The sequence below is a fragment of the Taudactylus pleione genome, unplaced genomic scaffold (genome assembly GCF_031769625.1).
Source record: "Taudactylus pleione unplaced genomic scaffold, aTauple2 ptg000053l, whole genome shotgun sequence".
Taxonomy (NCBI): Eukaryota; Metazoa; Chordata; class Amphibia; order Anura; family Myobatrachidae; genus Taudactylus; species Taudactylus pleione.
This window is the reverse complement of record NW_028284455.1, coordinates 14,495,271-14,515,098: the sequence shown is the minus strand read 5'-3', so window position 1 is coordinate 14,515,098 and position 19,828 is coordinate 14,495,271. Positions and strand designations below refer to the sequence as shown.

Below are 19,828 nucleotides of genomic sequence, written 5' to 3'. Positions count from 1 at the left end.
ACACTCTTAGGGCTCTATTTATTATCATTATTTTTACTAAAATAAACACACCCTTTTCACATTATTTTAGTATCACCTATAGTTATTACAGGGCAAAATTCGTAAAATTCTACTCCAAACCCCTAGGTATCACTTATTTTTAGTAATCAGATCGCATTTCCCATAATTGCAATGGGAAATGTGATCTGCCTGGTAGTTACTAAAAATGAATAGTGAAAAAAATACCTAGGTAGGCCCTGTGATAATAACGACACCTGGAGGTGGCGTTATCCAGGGTCTCCCCCGGTTACCGGGCTCCTACTCTACTGTAACGGGCAGAGCAGAGCCCGGAGCCAGTCCCAGTGATCAACTGTGTGGTCTAAACAGACCGCAAGCTGATCTCTGCTAAAAAAAAAAAAAAAGTAAACAAAAAAAATGTACCTGATTCCAGGGACCGGTGATCGTGGCTCCAGTGATGTTCTCCTTCCGGTCAGCTGGTCTCCCATATTGCACTGCGGCCCGGTCATCAGGTGACCGTGCCCCAGTGCAGTATGGGATGTCAGCTAGTCGGAGGCATGGAAGACATCACCGGACCACCGATGACTGCAGGTAAGTGCTATTGAGGGAGGGGGGGGTCACGGGGGGGGGTCTGCGATTGCGGGGCTTAGTGCCGGGGGCAGGGCTTAGCGCCGGGGGGTAGCAGCGATGGTTGTTGTAACTCCCTGTGATATTGGCTGAATTCGCAATGCGAATTCAGTCAATAATATCACACTACAATCTGCATTACAAATGCGGACTGTAGTAAATAGAGCCCTTAGACCTTGAATATTTGGCCTGGTTGGTATTTTAAGTTTGACATGCCTGCTCTAAGTAAACTTGGTCTGTGTGCAACTACTCTTTTGCTGCCCTGTAAGGCCTATTCAGCTGTAATTGCCTACAGCACTGAGGGCTTGATTAAGCATGGATCACTATTCTGCTTATACGCACGCAACTGCGTTGCTAATATCAGCGGTGCTATTTAAATGTTTGCATTCGCATTGCGAATGCAGCCTGACATAAGGATGCCCACTTCCCCTTACTCACATGCGTATACTAGGGCAACATAGCGAAACCATGGGTAGCATTGAGTAACATCAAACCCACACACACAGTTAAGGAAGCACAGTCTAGCTTGCTCGCTTCGGGACTCACTACAAAAGGGGCGGCTGTCGATGTTGATCGACAGCTCGACCCCTTTTGTAGGCATGGCCGGGGGATGGCTTCACAAACTGAGGCGTTCCCATGCCAGTGAGAGAGCTTCCGGCTCTCTCACTGGCATGGCTTGCGGCCACTAGACCCTACCACAAGGGTCTCGTCCAGTGGCGTAACTACGGTGTTTGGAGCCCAGGGCAAATTTGAAAAGGGAGCCCACCACCCCCCCCCCCGATGTGCGCGACACCGAAGGCGCGCCCGGCCCAAAAATGGGCGTGGTCACTTAAAAATGGGCGTGTCAACATGACACACCCCTTTATTTTTGCACTGAACATTCCTATCCATATGCACCTTAACTCCAGTAGTACCCCTTATACAGTACCCCCAGTATGCAGTTGTGGTCCCTCTTATGCAGGCCCATAGTAGTGCCCCTTATACAGTATCCCCAGTAGTGGTCCCCCTTATACAGCCCCCAATTAGTTCCCCTTACTCAGTACCCCCAGTAGTGGCCCCCCCCAAATGCAGTGCCCCATGTAGTGTTCCCCCTTATGCAGTGCCCCTAGTAGCAGTCCCCACAATGCAGTGTGCCCAGTAGCGGTATCCCCTTATGCAGTGCCCTTTATATAGTGCCCCAGCAGTAGTCCCCCCCATGTAGTTTTCCCAGTAGTGGTCCCCTTATGCAGGCACCCAGTAGTGATCCCCCCTATCCAGTGCCCCCTGTAGTGGCCCTTCCTATTATTGCCCCCAGTAGTGGTCCCCCCAGTGCAGTGCCTCTAGTAGTAGGCCCCTTTTATAATGCCTCCAGTGGTAGTTCCCCCCCCAAGTAGTAGTCCCCAGTAGAGGTACCCCCTCCTGATTAAGTGCCCCAAGTAGTAGCCCCCCCAGTAGAGGTCCACCCAATAATGGCGCCCCCAGTAGTAGCCACCCCTCCCCCGTTGTGCCCCCACCCCCAGTAGAGGTCCCCCCAGTAGTAGCCACCCCCCTCCCCCGGTGTGCCCCCAGTAGTGCAGATAGGTTTCAAAAATATATCTATAAAAATATACTTACCTGAATCCACGCTGCTGCTGCTCCGGTCCGCGACACCGCTCCCGCCGCCGCCCGCCAGTCCCCCCGGGCTGGCACGCTCAGCATTATGGGACAGACGTCATGATGTCATGACGTCTGTCCCATTACCCACTGTAGGAGCCGGACGGAAGCCCGGCTCTTGCAGTGGGTGCTGCAGCAGTCAATGAGTCTATCTGACTCTCATTGGCTGCTGTTTTTACACACGCATCGCCGGCAGCACTGGCGGCGATGCGTGTGTTATGCACAGCCTGAGCCCGCCTCCTAGCGCTATTGGGCAAGAGCTCAGGGGGAGGGAGCGGGCTCAGCTGTGCAGCACAGGACCGGCGCTGGAAGCCTAGCGCAGGTCCTGTGTAAATGTGTAGCGCTGACCGCACTCATTGCGGTCGGCGCTACACTGGCTAACTAGGGCGGGAGGGCCGGTACCGTAGCCGGTGGCGCCCCCCCGCGCCGCTGGTCCCACAGCGCCCAGGGCACGCACCCCGCTCGCCCTGCCCTAGTTACGCCACTGGTCTTGTCGCAAGCCCGATGGTCGCGATGGTCTTGACCATCGCGACCATCAACATGGCCGCTCGCATAAGCTGTGGGTGGTAACCCACAGCTATGCGAGCGGCCAAAAGGCCGCAACTTAAAAACCAAGCGCCCGCCCTGATTCAGAGCGAGCGCTCGCTTTTAGCGAGCGCCTCTGAATCAGGCCCTCTATCCAATCTGGCTGGTTGGAATGAAAACCTCGTAATGCATGGGAGCAAATGTCAGTCGATCATATGGTCTTAAACACTGGAAAAGGAACTAAAAACAATTGTTCAATTTGGTAAAATGTTTGTGCTTTAATCAATTTGTCTGAAGGACCATTTTTTTTCTGCTTTCCAGTGTTTATGAGCAAATGGTGGATTGTCATTTGCTCCCATACGTTACCAGGTTTTCATTCCAACCAGCCAGATTGGACAGATATCTGACAGTTAATTGTATAGTGTATGCCCAGCATTAGATATCCTTACTGGAATTTTATTTTATTTTAGAATGAAGAAGTCATTCCTTCCAACTATAGTGGAAGCACCCAATGTTGATCTACAGACTGAAGATGATAACGACCAAATATCTCATATTAATGATGAATGGCTTATTTGTTCTACATGTCACCAACGCATAAATCCTTGTTCACTATTTATCCACAAACAACACCACAAAGCTAATACTTTCCTGGGCTATAAGCCAGGGGACACTTCGTCACATCTTCATGGCCTTACTGTTCATAGAGAGCAAATTATATCTCAGACTGAGAGCTTTTATAGACAAAGACAACACCAGAAAATTGATTATTTCTATGAAATATTAAAGGGAAAGTTACTTTCTTTAGCACCATACAGTAGCAGAATGAACAAGCCCGACGATAGCAGCTGCAATGTTTATAACATGAATATAAACAATAACATGGTAAAAGCTATAGTGATCGGTTCTGATAGAAATCCCACCTGGAAAAGTGACATGGAAGATGCTTTTACAGTCCTTAATAACTTTGGGCAACGGGAAAACACGTGTTTTGCTGGTATTTTTGATGGACACTATGGGAAAACAGCAGCGTGCACCACCGCACTGGAGCTTCCCATTTTATTTCTAGACCACATTTTGAGCGTTGATCCATCATACCAATTAACTGAAGAGGAAAAGCTTTATATTGATACCTTTCATACAGTTTTCCAAGAACATTATGAAGAAACAGAGAATAGTTTCTCCATGGAGAAAAGGAAGACAGAAAATGGGACTGATGTTGAAGGTATACATATAGCATATGCTAAAGCCTTCTGGCGCATGGATAGAATGTTGAAACTAGGAAGGAGGGAGAGCTCAAAGTCAAGATGGAGTGGGTGCTCCGCTGTGACCTGTCTTATAGATGGACATACAAGGACAGACACATGTCAGAAGACAGGAGTCATACTCGAGTCAACCGATGGAGAGAAAAAAAGACTTGGTATGCTACACCTAGCCAATATTGGTAAGCATGTCCTCCATTCAGTTCAATATATTGCAGAGATGAGCAAATCTACTAAGATTATTCTATCCACTACAAATTTCATGGAATTGTTTGGTGAAACTTTGCTGCTATAAGTGGATATGGTTTAGAATAAATGTCTAAAGTCCCAAAGTAGACATTCCATTTAGAAGTCTAAGTCATTATTATGATTTGCTTGCATATTGTTGGCCAAAACTGTATGCCAGGGTTATTCAACATGCTGCCTTCCAGCGGCTGTGGAACTACACATCCCAGCATGCCCTGACAGTTTTAGCATGGCCTGAGATGTGTGGTTCCTCAGTAGCTAGTGGGCCGCATGTTGAATACCTCTGCTCTACTCCCTCGCCCCATTCAAGTATTATGTAACCAGTGCCTTATACAATTAGAAAATTATATTTGGGTCCTATTTATCTATCCCCTTTGTATGCATCTCACAAATGTATTTGCAGCTGCCTAGTACTTTATGAGCAGAGCTGCTACTCATCTTACAGGCTCATATTTGCATGCCTACTGTAAATTATTTTCCTCCTCTGCTTTCCCCAGTTGCATCCCACAGAAGTAGCATGGTACTACAGCCTAAAGGCTGTTGAAACCTATATGCCACTTCCTCCAAACATCTGTAGTGAGCTGTCCTTATGTGTTAATAACCTTACATAGTTTAGTCATCTGCAAATACGGACACTTTCTAGAGCATTTAAAAGTACTTAATGAAAAAAATGAAAAAGGACAGGTTAGAATGTTTCTTTTATAACTGTTTTTTTGACACCATCACATATACAAACTTTTTATGCCAGTTTTTCCAAATTGCCTCCTCAAATCCTCTTACTATAATTGTTCACAGCCTGAAAACAGATGAAAAAATAATCTGGATCATTTGGTTTGGTCATCAAACTTGTCCGATCCAATCGTCATGCAGCCAACTTCATCCTGTGAAAGGGGACCGCCTACATACATCATGAAGTGTATTGAGGCCCTCCCATTATTGATCAGTTGCTCCTTCCCTCCTCTGTGTCGGTTGGTTGGCTGCACTACTATGTAGTCGGGATGCAGTGAGATTACCGGCGAGCGGGATGCCGGCCGTCGGAATCCCGACAGTGGAAGCCCGACCAGGGACTAAAGATGGGCGTTGAAATCCAGACGCCTATCTTAGGTACATGGAGCTTCATAGGTCTTAACTGTGGGGGGAGCGGGGTTAGGTTTTGGCACCTCCGGGGAGTCCCGGGTGGGTTGGGTTTAGGAGGGTGCGTGAAGGGGTTAGGCACCATCAGGGGGAGGTTAAGGTTAGGCACTAGGGGGAAGTTAGGGTTAGGCACCACTAAGGGAGGGTTAGGGGAGGAGAGGGGCAGGGTTAGCATGCTTACCACCCATGTCGGGATCTTGAAGTATCATGATGCCGCTGCTGGGATTTCATACCGATCCCATGTAGTCTTTAGCCAGTTTTACACTACCGACACTAGCATTACCAGATCTCATTCACAGTTTTCACTCTCAGTCCTACTACTTTGTTATGTATCAACACCTGTAAGATTGCAAAAGCAGAGCCCTCTCTACTGTATGTCTCATGTCTGTTCCTGTCTCATTAGATTCATGGATAATTTTTACTGCTTTATGCATAATTTGATTTGCTGTTTTTATGCATGTATTGTTGTATATTTGTTTTTGTATATGTTTTGTTTATCTTACCCATTGTAACTGTCATGCCTGAGACTAGGAGTTGGTCGGAACAGGTGTGGGAGGCTGAAGAGGAGTAATATGAACCACAGAGGATGATGGGCCTGAAGTAAACTAAATGTCTTTATTGAGCAGCAGGTCGGAATGGGAACTGGAAATATAATACTGAAGAGATGGGCATAATCGGATTGGGACCGATGATGCTGGATTGAGAGATGGATCAGTTTGAGACAGATGTTAATGAATTGAAGAACTTGATCGGTTGAGACCGATGTTGATGAATTGCGGCACTGGATCGGTTTGGGACCGATGATGAATTGCAGTACTGGATTGGTTTGAATCCGATGAGGATGAATTGCAGTATTAGATTGATTTGGGACCAATGGAGATGAATTGCAGTACTGGGTCGGTTTGGAACCGATGATGATGAATTGCAGTACTGGATCGGTTTGGGAACGGTAATGATAAATTGCAGTACTGGATCGGTTTGGGACTGATGGTGAATTCCAGTACTAGGTCGGTTTGGAACCGATGATGATGAATTGCAGTACTGGATCGCTTTGGGAACGGTAATGATGAATTGCAGTACTGGATCGGTTTGGGACCGATGGTGATGAATTCCAGTACTGCAGTGGTTCCCAAACTAATTTGAATCACAGCACCCTACAGTATCAGCATTGTTTTCACGGCACCCCTAAGTTTAAATATGTTATTAAGAAATTCAGAAAAAAATGAAGTAAAGTAGTAAAGTGAAGTAAATTGTGCTTATATGTCATCCTTAGGTTCAGTTATGTGGTGGTGGACAGGTTTGCACTTCTGTTTGTCCACATATTTACATTACATTGACCATAAATAATTTTATTTGGTGCTGAACCACGAGCCTGAGGAACCCCTGCAAGTGACCCAAGGCACCCCAGGGTGCCACGGTGCACAGTTTGGGAACCACTGCAGTACTGGATCGGGTTGGGACTGATTATGATGAATTGCAGCACTGGATCGGTTTGGAACCGGTGATGATGAATTACAGAATTGGATCGGTTTGGGACCGTTGATGAATTGCAGTACTGGGTCAGTTTGGAACCGATTATGAAAGGAGAGGGAGAGAGGGAGAGAGGGAGGGAGAGAGAGAGAGAGGGAGGGAGGGAGGGAGAGAGAGAGGGAGAGAGGGAGGGAGAGAGGGAGAGAGGGAGAGGGAGAGGGAGAGAGGGAGAGGGAGAGGGAGAGAGAGAGATTTTCAGTCCAGTCTCCTACTTTCACTACATACAAGTTAATCTGATTAGTTTGGCATGGTCAGTCACTCATAAAGCCATGCTGATTCTATTATCTGCTCATTTAATATGATAGATTTCTGGATCACATCTTATTATTTATTGAATTATTTTTTTCATGGTTGATGACAGGCTCAGCTGTCTGTAAAGTCTTAGCTATTACTCTATTTTCCATATGTACTTTCTGTTAGTGTCACTGACCCGAATGAGGTTGTCTATTACAGTATGTGAGCAATAGCATTTCTTACTGCTCCGCAAACCTCAGAAATCCACCGAACAGCAGACTCAAATGCTGGTTGGTGATAGCTCTGTGGAGAAGAACTATGGAGAATGCCACAATGATCTATGCCCTTCCCTCCTCACCTGTCCCTATCTATATAAAATGCTTGACATAAATCATTCTGCAAAAAACAGTATGTTACGACATACGGAGAGCGGAAGATTAAAGCATAATGTATATTCAATTTAGGTACTCTATCCCCTAAAGGTCTGAATATTGACTATATAATAATAATAAGTTACTGTGCTTTTAAAGATGGATGTATTGAGTGAGAAGGATGTTGGAACCCAGTGGGATTGTTGTGGTGAACGAATGGGAAGATTGTGGGCACTGAGTGGGATGTGCCACATTACAGCTCAGATCTCCAGGCTGAATCTAAATAAATGGAATTCTTCCATAGAGAACTCCCAAAGGGGTCATGGTATTTAAGGGGCTACACCTCAAAAGCTATTAAAGGTACCAAGGAAATTTGGCATGGGTGGGTAGAACTGTCGCTTGGTGCTGCATGCCAAATCTCAGGGAAAAAACATAAAAAATTAGGATTTGGGAGTAATCTAAAGTTCTAACTGGCAGTTTTTTCTGACACTCTCAGTTAGGACCACATTTCTGCTGTTCTCTATGGGGTATTTTTGGTAAGGTATAAGTCAGGGTACAGGGTGAATTTAGACTTGGGGTTTGTTTTATTAGATAGCTAATGTTTCAGGGTAGGTACTTTTGGGATTTCAGGTAAATTAGAAAGTTTTTAAACTATTACCTCACGAATGCGCCATTATACAGATAGGAAGCCTCAACTTGTTGCGCAGCCTCAGTTGATGCCTTCAGCAGGTGTACTCACTATGGCTCCACAAAGATGGCTGGCCAATGCAGGCGGTAGCAGCGGTGGGACTCGGGGGGAAAGAAGCAGCCGTAAGCTGCAGCTGGGATCCAAGGTGGGGGGGGGGGTAGCGGTCGCCAGCAGAGGCAGGCTTGGATCAGGGACATCCGTGATGCCTGCATCTGTGTGATAAAAATAAACACAGATGCATGGATGGATCAGTGAGATCCGTCTGTGCTGCTGTGTTTAAGAATATGAAAGTGTTAAAATAAAAAAAATGGCATGCTCCCCCCCCCCCACACCCCTCCAGGAACAACCAGCACCAGGCTTTACAGACCCAGTACTGGTTGTGTTAAATAGAGGGGACAAATGACGTAGGGCTCCCCGTATTCAGCGCAACCAGCACTGGGCTCTGAGCAGGTCCTGGTTCTGGAAATACAGGGGAAAAATGCGTAGGGTTCCCCTGTATTATTCAGGACCAGCACCAGACTTTTTCTAGTGGGGGGCTAATGCCACAGCCAAGGGAGCCCTATCACCAGGTCCCCCAGCCAAAGCATCAACCCTGACCACTAGTCAGACCACTGGGGACCTGTGGAGTGTTCTGGGCCTTCCGCTGGATTGATTTGGATGAAAACTTCACAGTTTGGTAACATCGGATGCCAGAAAGGATACTAGGTGGTTGAAGTCCCGGTCGGACCTCCCATTGGTATACGCTGGACAGAACTTTGACCTGGGGAGCCTATTCTGGGCCTTCCACTGGATGGATTTTGATGAAAACTTCACAAAGGGGTGGCAATAGGTCTGGGATGCCTAATGGAGTGGTTGGGGTCCCGGTTGGATCTCGCAGTGGAGTTCGTCGTCCAGAACTTTGAACCAGGGATCCTTTTCTGGGTCTTCCACTGGATGGATTTGAACATCACACAATAAAACGTAATAACTTGCAGATACAGCCCTGCACCGATTGAGATGAAACCAATGCGAGGTGGTCCAGTTGGATCCTGGACAGGTTTTAAGGGGAGTTAGGGTCCCGGTCCGACCTCCCACTGGTATATGCTGGGCAGAACTTTGACCCGGGGAGCCTGTTCTGAGACTTCAACTGGATGGATTTGGATGAAAACGTCAGAGTGGTAACACTGATTCCAAGAAGACGTACTAGGTGTCAAATCCAGCTGGGTCTTATTCTCCAGCGAATCTAGGACAGCTGGGGGCAGTGGCAAATGCAGGATTTCTAGAGGGGGGTTTCCAAATGCTTGATTTTAAAGTGATCTGGCCATAAATAGGACATAATTATCACTTATGCAGCTTTAATATGCGTCATACAAAGTGCAGTATATGTCATAATTCCAGCAAATACAGGACCAGCGATCACAGTAAGCCATTAGATATGGTGGTAGAGCCATCCTGCCTGAGCTGAAATTTTTTTTTTTTTAAATTCTGTTTTTTATTGGAAAAAACAAGGTAATACAACTTCCATACAGATGATGAAAAATAAAATTTTCCATAACATATCAGGTCTCGACGCAGCGAGAAAAATTGTCAACATTACTAAACATAGCAATGTACAAATAAATAAACCATCAAAATAAATTTCCACTTCAAATTTCTAAACGAAAAGAAAAGGAAACAATAACTGAAAAAAAATTGACCATGGAGGGGAACCAAATTGTAGAATTAAATCAATGCATTTTATTCATAATTAATCAGTTTGTATCTGCACCAGTAGAAATATGATTGTTATATGTGCTCGATGATTTGTAAACAAGCCAAGGATTCAGACTGTTTATCTACTGAAGATAAAAGGTCCTCCATAGACATATAATAATCTATTTTTAGAAAACCATGTTTTATGGTTAGGGGGAGTTGATGATCTCCAGAGCGCGGGTATTGAGGCTTGAGCAGCATTACTCAAATGTCGTAGCAGTGATTTTTTTATATTGTGACAGTGGGGTGGAGGAATGATTTAATAACCAGAAGGCTGGGTCTGTAGGGACAGGGGTTGTAAGTATATCACGAGAAGTTGCAATAACGTCATTCCAGAAATATTCTATGAGAGGGCAAGACCACCAAATATGTAATAGAGATCCTACTGAATCTAGACATCTCCAATATTTCGCCGATATTGAAGGATACATCGTATGTAGTAATGAGGGATATCTGTACCAATGCATTAAAATTTTATAATGTGTCTCCCTAGTTTGAATACATACAGAGCTACTATGGGCTTTGAGGAATATGTTTTCTCATTCCTTTTCTGAGAGAGTTAAATTTAGATCTCTTTTCCATGCCGAAATAAAATAAGGAGGGGTCTGGGAGCCCTGATGTTGTAATAATGTATATATGGTGGAAATCGTATGTGTTGGATTTAATGGGGCTATACAGATTTTCTCAAACTGTGTCAACTCCCAAGATGCCAGAGTGAGTCTGGTACCGGATTGAAGATAATGTCTGACCTGCAGAAATTTCCAGAAATCTCTTTGTGGAATATCCCATTTAGTCCTAATATCAGAGAACTGCTTCACACCTCTGGAAATCACCAGCTGACCGACCCTGAAGAGTCCCTCAATCGCCCATCCAGAGAAGTGTGAGAGTGTCATACCTGGAGAAAAATCATCATTAGCTAGGAATGAGGTTAAGGGACCAAAAACTGAGGATATACCAGGCAGGTGACGTAAAGTCCTCCAGACTGAAAAGCTGAATGTTTTTTATTCAGATGTGGACAACATTCCAGAGCCTGGGAGCAAGTCCGGGAGTCTGGGGGAGCAGAAGAAACTAGCACTGCCCTGGAGATATATGTACATATTGGTCTCCTTATGCACTGGATAACAGTATTAATAATTAACCCTGTAAATGGTCTATAGCAGTGCAATCCTAACAGTGCATGTTTTCCAGATTTCCTAGTTGGTGCACAGGTGTATTTATTACTGGCTGACACGTTAAAAGATCCACAGGTGGTGCCTATTATTTAGTGATATTGAGAAGAACATGCAACTCTAAAATTCTATTATATTACTATTTCTATTGTGGCCATGGTGTGGGCTGGGGAGGGGGGTTTCCAGGCAACCGGAACCCCCCCTGCGTTTGCCTATGGGGGAGTGACTTTAGTGAATGGGAGTAGGCGTGATGGACGGATGTAGTTCCTTCTCATGAATTAGTTATGCTTGGGAGAAGCATGGGAAGACCTTGGCAAAGAACACATTACCAGTTAATCAGGAATGTACCAGAGGCAGTCCAAGACCAGTTGCTATGGAGAATTGTGATGAGGTGAATTTTGATACTTGGGAATGCTGGGTGGCAGAGCAGTACCAGCTATACAGGATGTGCTGGGTTACGGAGCAGTACCAGCTATACCAGTTGTGCTTGGTTGCAACGCAGTACCAGCAATACAGGTGCTGAATTGTGAAGCAGTACCAGCTATATAGAATGTGCTGGGCTGCGGAGCAGTACCAGCTATAATGGGCGCAGGCTGCAGGGATTTACACAAGAACCCAGTGCTTACCAAAGAGAACCGTAATCTCTAACTGAGCGCTGACAGGACACACCAGGCTAGGAGAAATCCAGAGTACACGGACCACACTGAGGCACACAGTAACAAGCTACTAACTAGGATCAGTGACTTGTTGCACTGGCACTGTCCCTTAGGGTTCATCCTGCTTTATAGGTGCAGCAGCATGCTGATTGGTCCTAGAGGTCCCTCCGGATGCCCATTGGATCCCAGGTAGTCAGCTGATGGTCTCCAACATGGCGGCGTTCACAACCTTAGACACACGGGAATGCCAGCCACATTGAGACACAGCTAGACTAACTCCGGACCCCCGACCTGAACCCCAGACGCTACAGTTGGGACCCCCATCCTCCCCAGACTCACACGGGATCTGTTTGCCGCACCACGTGCCCGAACAGGTAATGCACGTGAGCTGGCACTAACTACCCACAGAGTCCTGACACTAAGGGGTTGTGGCCCCAGATTGGACTTCTCATTGATATACGCTGGGCAGAACTATGACCTGGGGAGCCTGTTCTGGGCATTCCACGGGATGAAAACTTCACAGAGAGGTGGCAATTGGTCTGGGATGCCTAATGGAGTGGATGGGGTCTCGGTCGGACCTCACAGCGGAGTGTGCCAAGCAGAACTTTGACCCAGGGAGCCCGTTCTGGGCCTTCCATTGGATGGATTTGGACGACATCACATAATAAAACTTTTAAACCCGGGCAACGCCGGGTACTTCAGCTAGTATCTACATATACAGTATAAAAGCAGTTTACTTGTTGGCGAAGATCTTCCACATCTTCCTCTCAAGGTAAAGCTGCCAAATCTTACATAGTTATTGAGTACTTCAGCTAGTTCTTTAATAAACTTTCAAAAGTTATTATCTGGAGGTTATCTCCTCAGTTAGCGTTTAGATTTGTAACTCCTCCTATCTTCTTCAACAAATGCAAACATACATCTCAACAAACCTATGCACCACCGCACAATCTAGGAGAGATTTGCAAAAATTGAGGCACAGTGTGGATGCAATGCTTCACTTGCACAGTGGCTGGCTCATTTTGTGCTCTGTAAATGGCCCCTTTATGTGAAAAAATGTTTATTTGCTCTTTATTTACTCATATCTGTTTTGCTGTCCATACTGTTCTACTTGCCTATTTATATGTATTGTGAGAACTTAAGGGGGCTCTTAATATTTCTAACATAATTAAACAAAATACATATATCAATATACTACACTCCTACTTACTTAATATACCAGAAAGGCTAAAATCAGCCATGGAAATGCTAGCTGTACACAAAACATGAATATAAAACTGCATGCACAAGAACAAGCTTTAGACCAGAGGTTCCCAAACTCTGTACTCAAAGCAACCTAGTCCAGGTTTTAAGGATATCCATGCTTGAGCATGTGACTTAATTAGTACCTCAGTCAATTTGATGTAACCACCTGTGTTCAACTATGGATATCTCTAAAATCTGGACTGTTGAGGTGCCTTGAAAACCACGTCACATTTGGGATCCTCTGCTTTAGACATAAAAAGCACAATGATGTGTAAATGGCCTGTTCAGTTAGTGCCCAAAGACTCAAAAGTTTTTAAACAATTAGCAACAACTACAAATATTTAGAATGTAACACAAAGATGAAGCTGAAAGAAGATACAAGAAGCATTTTGTTCTAAACAAAGTATATATAAAATCAAAGTTATACAGAGTTGTACTATATATATAGTTTGTAAGACACTGGTGAATTATAATAAAGATTAATTTATGGTTACCAGGAAAGTGGATTTAGCTATATAATAAGCGAGAAAGTGTGTGTCTGTCTGTTTGCGTTTTATGCACGGCCACAGTTTTTTACCTAGCTCCAGCAAATTTGGCACAGTGGTGTAGTTTGTCCAGGATTAGGTTTTTGGCTATGTTTGAAGTTAGACAGGGCCATGGAGATCTACATGGTGCCCAACAAGTGAGCTGTGGAGTCTCTGATTTAAATTTTTTGTTGGAGAAAGTTCGCTCAAGATGTCTTTCAGTGCCTAAAACTGCACTGATCTGAAGGTACAGTCTGATATATACCAGTGGGGAGTAGGCAGAGCTCCAATAAAAAAGCAGTGAGTCGGAGGATCAACTGTCACACTGCACCTGCACTGATAGTTACTAATTTCCTCCAAGCACATTTTCATATGCCATGGTGTCTAATGTTAGTCTGCAGAGATTTCTGTTCTGCACTGATTACTGAAACCACAGTGATTTGGGAAGCTATACTGATTTCTGTCCTGTAAGTCACTCTGCTCCTGATATACCCCATTAAACTGTCATAGAATACACCTGTTATTTACTCCTAATTTGCATTGTTATTGCACCAAAGAATGAGATAGTAACAAAATCAATGAGACAATATTGCAGGAACTGCCAGGTGAATTTGTCAATTATTATAGATGAATTGACAGTCACTGATCCACACCAAGCTGTGCATTATCCAACTGAATTTCTAAACTGCCAGGAACGACCAGGGATGCCTCCGCAAATTATTTTTGAAGGTTGGTGCTCCAATCATGCTGCTTAGAAACCTGGATGTTCCAAAGCTTTCCAATGGTACACGACTTTGCATAAATACAGTATTCTCAAAAGTCCATGTCATTAAAGCCACTATCATAACAGGATGTTGTACAGGAGAGCATATGTTGATTCAAGAGATTGCAATTTCCAATCTGACTCTCTTTGGCAATAACCATCAATAAGGGCTAAGGTCAATCTTTGCAAAGTAGCAGGTATTGACCAGCAAACTCACTGCTTTTCCAATGGGCATTTGTATGTGGGCTTCCAACAGCCTTTTCATACTGGCTCCTACTGGAAAAATACACAACATTGGCCCTCATTCAGAGCCGCACGCTCTGAATGAGGGCCGCCCTCCATAAAAATGGAGCGTCCTCCTGGATGCTCGTATAGCTGTGGGTCACCACCCACAGCCTATACGAGCGTGCAGTTTGATGGTCGTGACCATCGTAACTGCGAGCCGGAGCCTGCGGTTGAGGTTTTCAACCGCAAGGCCCGGAGTGATTTTGGCTCTACCAGAGCCAAAATCACTCCCACTGACATCACTAGTGATGTCAGTGGGCCGGCTTCTGATGGGAGGCGTTCCCTTGGGAACGCCCCCGTCAGGGAGGCACACCCCCGGCACGCCCACCAAAGGGGGCGTGCTGTCAATCAACATCGACAGCACGCCCCCTTTGATCAGACACAACGAGCGAAGGACTTTCCTTCGCTCGTCGCGTCTGGCGCATGCACACGACGGAGCTCCCTCCGTCGTGCGCATGCTCAGTGCAGACCATCGACCCCTTGCGAGCGGACAGCCGCTTGCGAGTGGGTCTGAATCAGGGCCATTGTTTGTACCTCAGTGTTGAGGTAACAGTGTCGAAATACTCTATATAAATGGATAGTTGGGTTCTTTTCAGGGCTAAAACCATGTTAGCAAACAGTGGGGTCCTTTTCAGGGTCAATGAAATGGGGTTATAGGCGAGGACAATGTAAAAAATGACAGCTAAACATGTATTTCAAGGTCTATTCTTCAACCCGTGCAACGACCAGGTCCCAGCTATTTAAAATAAAAAATCACAACTGTGACCGTGTAATATAATACGCTTTACTTTTTTTTTTTAAGTTCTTTTTCCATGTGTTACTGATTACTAACTATTTTGCACTGAATATATTCTACAAAACAAGCCATACCCTGGTAAAATACATGCTTATAGGAAAACATAAAAATTAGTAATTGGGGCAGATCTGCCAGTAATGTTTGACCTGCCTGAAACATGAACAGGTGATTGTACTAATTTGCAGGCATTATGAAGGAATACTGAAAGAAACAGAATGTAGACTAATGTAGTATTATAAGTGGAATGAAAGAATAATACACTGACATATGTAAGATTATTCCATTAACTGAGTTTTCACAGTGAAGAATTTTCTCATATTTTCATTACTTGCAGAACTGTTCACTGGAGCTCAAGCAGCTCCACATTCCATTCTCTGGAAATACTTTGATCTTGAACATTTATGATATGTTTAATGTGCGGAAAAATGAGACAGAGAAAAATGTTCCATTATTTTGTACAATTTTCCTGTGTTTACAATCAGGATGTGTTTAAGTTTTTGTTTTTTCTTCCATTAAACATTTATTATAAACATAGTAATGAATAGGGTAGACATTTATAAATAGATATAAATGTCAGAATGCAACATTAAGGGAAAGAAAAGCTTAGCAAGTTATATCTTTACTCTTCTGGTTCTGAAAATTGTAATAATAAAGTATCTGATTAAACTTGGGCTGTTCTAAAACCATGCTAAACCTAAACCACAAGTGTTTTGTATAAAAGAGCAATTCAAATCATTCACATACAAGTGTAAAATGATCTGTACCATAACAGAATATATTTATCTATTTCACATATTTACTAACCCTTTTAGACTGGCTACGATCTACAGGACATGCTGTACTTCCTCATATCATTATCTTTCTTACAAATACCATCATTTCTGATAAGCTCCTGAAACTTTTACAAGTACTTGTGAATGTTATTAGTGGCTCTTCAACAGTAGCCAGCATGTATGTGTGGTTTATTGTATTCTTTTAAGGCATATTTTATTATAGTGGGTGTTTGTATGATTGTTTACAGTTCTTGATCTACAGCTTTCCTAAACAGACATCTGGTTTTAGTGGCGAGAGCTGCAGAAAGGTAGCAAGTCAGAGGTTTCCAAACGCAGAGATGTCCATGTTTGAGCACAGGTGGTTAAATCAAATTGATGGAGGTACTAATTAGGTCACCTGTGTTCAAGCACGGATATCCTTAAAAACTGGACTGTTATGATACATACACACGGTACGATAAAACTGCACAATATGAACAATACTGTTCATTTTTTGGTGCCTACCAACCCTCAAACTACCAGCGATGCGCTGGCACGTATGGATGATAACGATATCAACCATCGCCCGTGCATGCAGACCTACCTAGTCGATATCAACCAAGTTACATAGGAACCCGCAAAAATTGATCGCGGGCCCGTCGTTGATGGGTTGGTGGTGTACTGAATGAACAATAACTATCATCCAGCACACCGGGAAGGTGCAGGACGATCAGTCAGTGATGTCGTTATCACTAACTGATCGTACCCTGTGTACGCCTTGAGGACCCAGTTTGGGAACTTCTGTATCAAGTTCTTCACAAAAATTAAGACAGCACAAAATAGTACTTTACAGTTAGCCATTGGAGTGGCTATACTATATAAAAACAAATGTACACTAACCTATGCTGAGTTGTATGGGTAAAGCTGCATACACACACAACGATTTTGTTACCAACGATTTTATGAACGATTTTCTGTCAGATTATCGGCCCGATTTTTTAAAGTGTAATGAACGATTTTTTTTAAACTACAAACGATTTTTGCATATTCCCTTAATGAAAATCGTTCAGTTGGCCAGTCTGACTTAACTACAAACGTGAACGCGCATGAACAATAATCGTTCATCGTTTTAACTCAGAAAGTGAACGATTTTTTCAACGATTGAACGATATCGATAATCGTTCGAAAAATCATTATGTGTGTATGCACCTTTAGAAATATATACAGGTTGAGTTTCCAATATCCAAAATGCTTGGGACCAGGGGTAATTTGGATATAGGAATAGTCCGTATTTTGGAATATTTGCATACCATAATGAGATATCTTGGGAATGGGAACTAAACCTAAACACAGAATGCATTTACGTTTCATATAAACCTTATACACAAAGCCTGCAGGTAATTGTATACAATATTTTCAATAATTTTCTAGCTCAAAGTTTGTGTACATGCACAAAATTCATTTAGGTTTCATATACACCTTATACACACAGCCTGAAGGTAATGTTATACAATATTTTTAATAATTCTGTGCCTTAAACAAAGTTTGTGTACATTGAACAATCAAAAGGCAAAGGTTTCACTATCTCAGTCATGCTAAAAATATTCCGTATTTCGGAATATTTGGATATGGGAGACTCAACCTGTATCAATACAGGGTGTGTACAAATAATTACATATTTCCCAAATGTCCCTCAGGAATACCCAGTTTTCCATCTCTACCCGCTTACCTTTTTGGTCATACTTGCAGAGATACTATGGGGTAAATTTACAAACGTGATCGTTTTTAGAAGTGGAGATGTTGCCCATAGCAACCAATCAGATTCTACTTAACATTTAACTAGCAGCTTCTAGAAGATAATAGCTACAATCTGATTGGTTGCTATGGGCAACATCTCCACTTCTAAAAACGCTCACTTTAGTAAATGTACCCCAAAGTCACAATAACTTCCAAAAAAAAAAAATAGCTGTATGTGTAGCTGTATGCTTGAGAGTCGTATTATTGGTTAAAAGATCATGCCGAAGTCCAGGCCTGGCCAACTTGTGGCTCTCTCAGATGTTGTGAAACTAAAAGTCCCAGCATGCTTTACAAGTTGATTGGTGGGAGGGTATGCTGGGACTTGTAGCTTCACAACAGCTAGAGTCACAGGTTGGCCAGGCCTGCCGTACTCCATACCAGCACAATAACAATGTAGCTAGTGTAGTGTGGGCATCCATAGCCAATTAGCATAAAGTAATCAATCAATGAATGCATAGCAATGTGTGCTTTTTGTGGAGGTGGGGTGTTGTCCATAAAAAAAAGTCCCCATTTAAAAACAGTGTTTTTGTATAAAAATATCCAGTCAACAAATAATAGGGAATCTTAGGAGCCAGCTTTTCATTACAGAAGCCAATTAAAAAAAAAAAGTCTAATGCTTACACTGAACTAAAAAGCAGTGCACTAGTGCATTTATATACCTTTGATTTAGTCAGAATTAAATATTAAATAAACTAAAGTTCATTATATCTGAAAATGAAAGCACATTTGTTTAACAATTTATACTGATCACTTTGTAGGAAACATTAAGGCAGTCTTATGCAGAAATGGGAAAAGTCACTGTCTTACTAAAGATCATAGCACTGCAAACTATCGAGAACGAAAACGTGTGATGGAATCTGGTGGATCAGTAAACGAAGGCTGTGATTTAATTGAAGGATTCAGCAGAATTACAAGAGGACTTGGTTTCCATGGTGACCCAAAACTCAAGACTGCAGTCATCCCTGCACCTCATACCATTTCCATTCCTGTATATCATACAAGCAAATTTGTTATTCTTGCTTCAAGTGGCTTGTGGGAAGTCCTGAGCACAAGTGAAGTTGTTGAAATGGCGCAGGAGCTATTAGCATCCTTCTTAACATGCTCCTATAGTATAAAACCAAAGGATAACAGCACGCAAGAAAACATTCAAGAAATGAATACAAACAATGTTAATTTGACAAAATATGATAATCCAAAGGCACCTGGACATCTCAGGGAAGCAGATGCAAAACTAGAGATTATGGAAATCCTTTCTGATTCTGACAATACAGCAAAGTGTCCAAGCAATAACATACACAATGCAAACGAGACATACAGCACGGCAGCTGCTCGTGTTTGCCAGCAGATACTAAAGGCAGCAATACTGGCAGGATCTCAGCAAAATATTACGGTGTGCCTCATACTCCTACCTGGGTGTCAAAGTTTAATTCCTGATAATCCAGAAAGTTGATCTACCTTAACACATGCCTAATGTTTACAAAATAAATTAAAATCACACGGCACAATCCAGTGTATGACAGCGTGATATAGATCCTTACATGCGGCATGTAGCAGCACGGTGTCGTTCATCGCATTGTCCCTTCTGCTGTGCGGCACAGCAGATGGGACGATGCGATGAACGACCGCCATGCACGCGCAATCGGGCATACACACTATATGATCCACACAACAGATGGTTCTGATCTCCGTAGGAATGATCTATGCTACAATACATATTAGTGTGTGTACCCATCTTACGTTTCAATTAAAATACAACTTGGCTTATTTAAACAGGAGCTTATCAGTTTTAGATATGAAGGAACATTTTGTCATATAAACGCAGAGAGTTTAACATGCACATCAATGGTAGGACACTCAAGGTAGTATA

The 19,828-nt window shown here is 43.4% G+C and overlaps 1 protein-coding gene across 1 annotated transcript; it reads left to right on the top strand.

Annotated features, from left to right (window-relative positions):
* The first annotated feature begins 3,252 nt into the window (after positions 1-3,252).
* Positions 3,253-19,509, top strand: PP2D1 (protein phosphatase 2C like domain containing 1). Its single transcript, XM_088463416.1, has 2 exons — positions 3,253-4,225; positions 18,720-19,509. The coding sequence occupies exons 1-2, from the start codon at positions 3,253-3,255 to the stop codon at positions 19,409-19,411; spliced, it is 1,665 nt and encodes a 554-aa protein (XP_088319542.1). The 3' UTR covers positions 19,412-19,509.
* The last annotated feature ends 319 nt before the right edge of the window (positions 19,510-19,828 follow it).

Excerpts from the sequence above, each read along its gene's own strand:
- PP2D1 (XM_088463416.1), top strand. The coding sequence starts at position 3,253 with ATGAAGAAGTCATTCCTTCCAACTATAGTGGAAGCACCCAATGTTGAT. Across the intron at positions 4,226-18,719 it reads GCTACACCTAGCCAATATTG|GAAACATTAAGGCAGTCTTA; the intron begins GTAAGCATGTCC and ends ATCACTTTGTAG.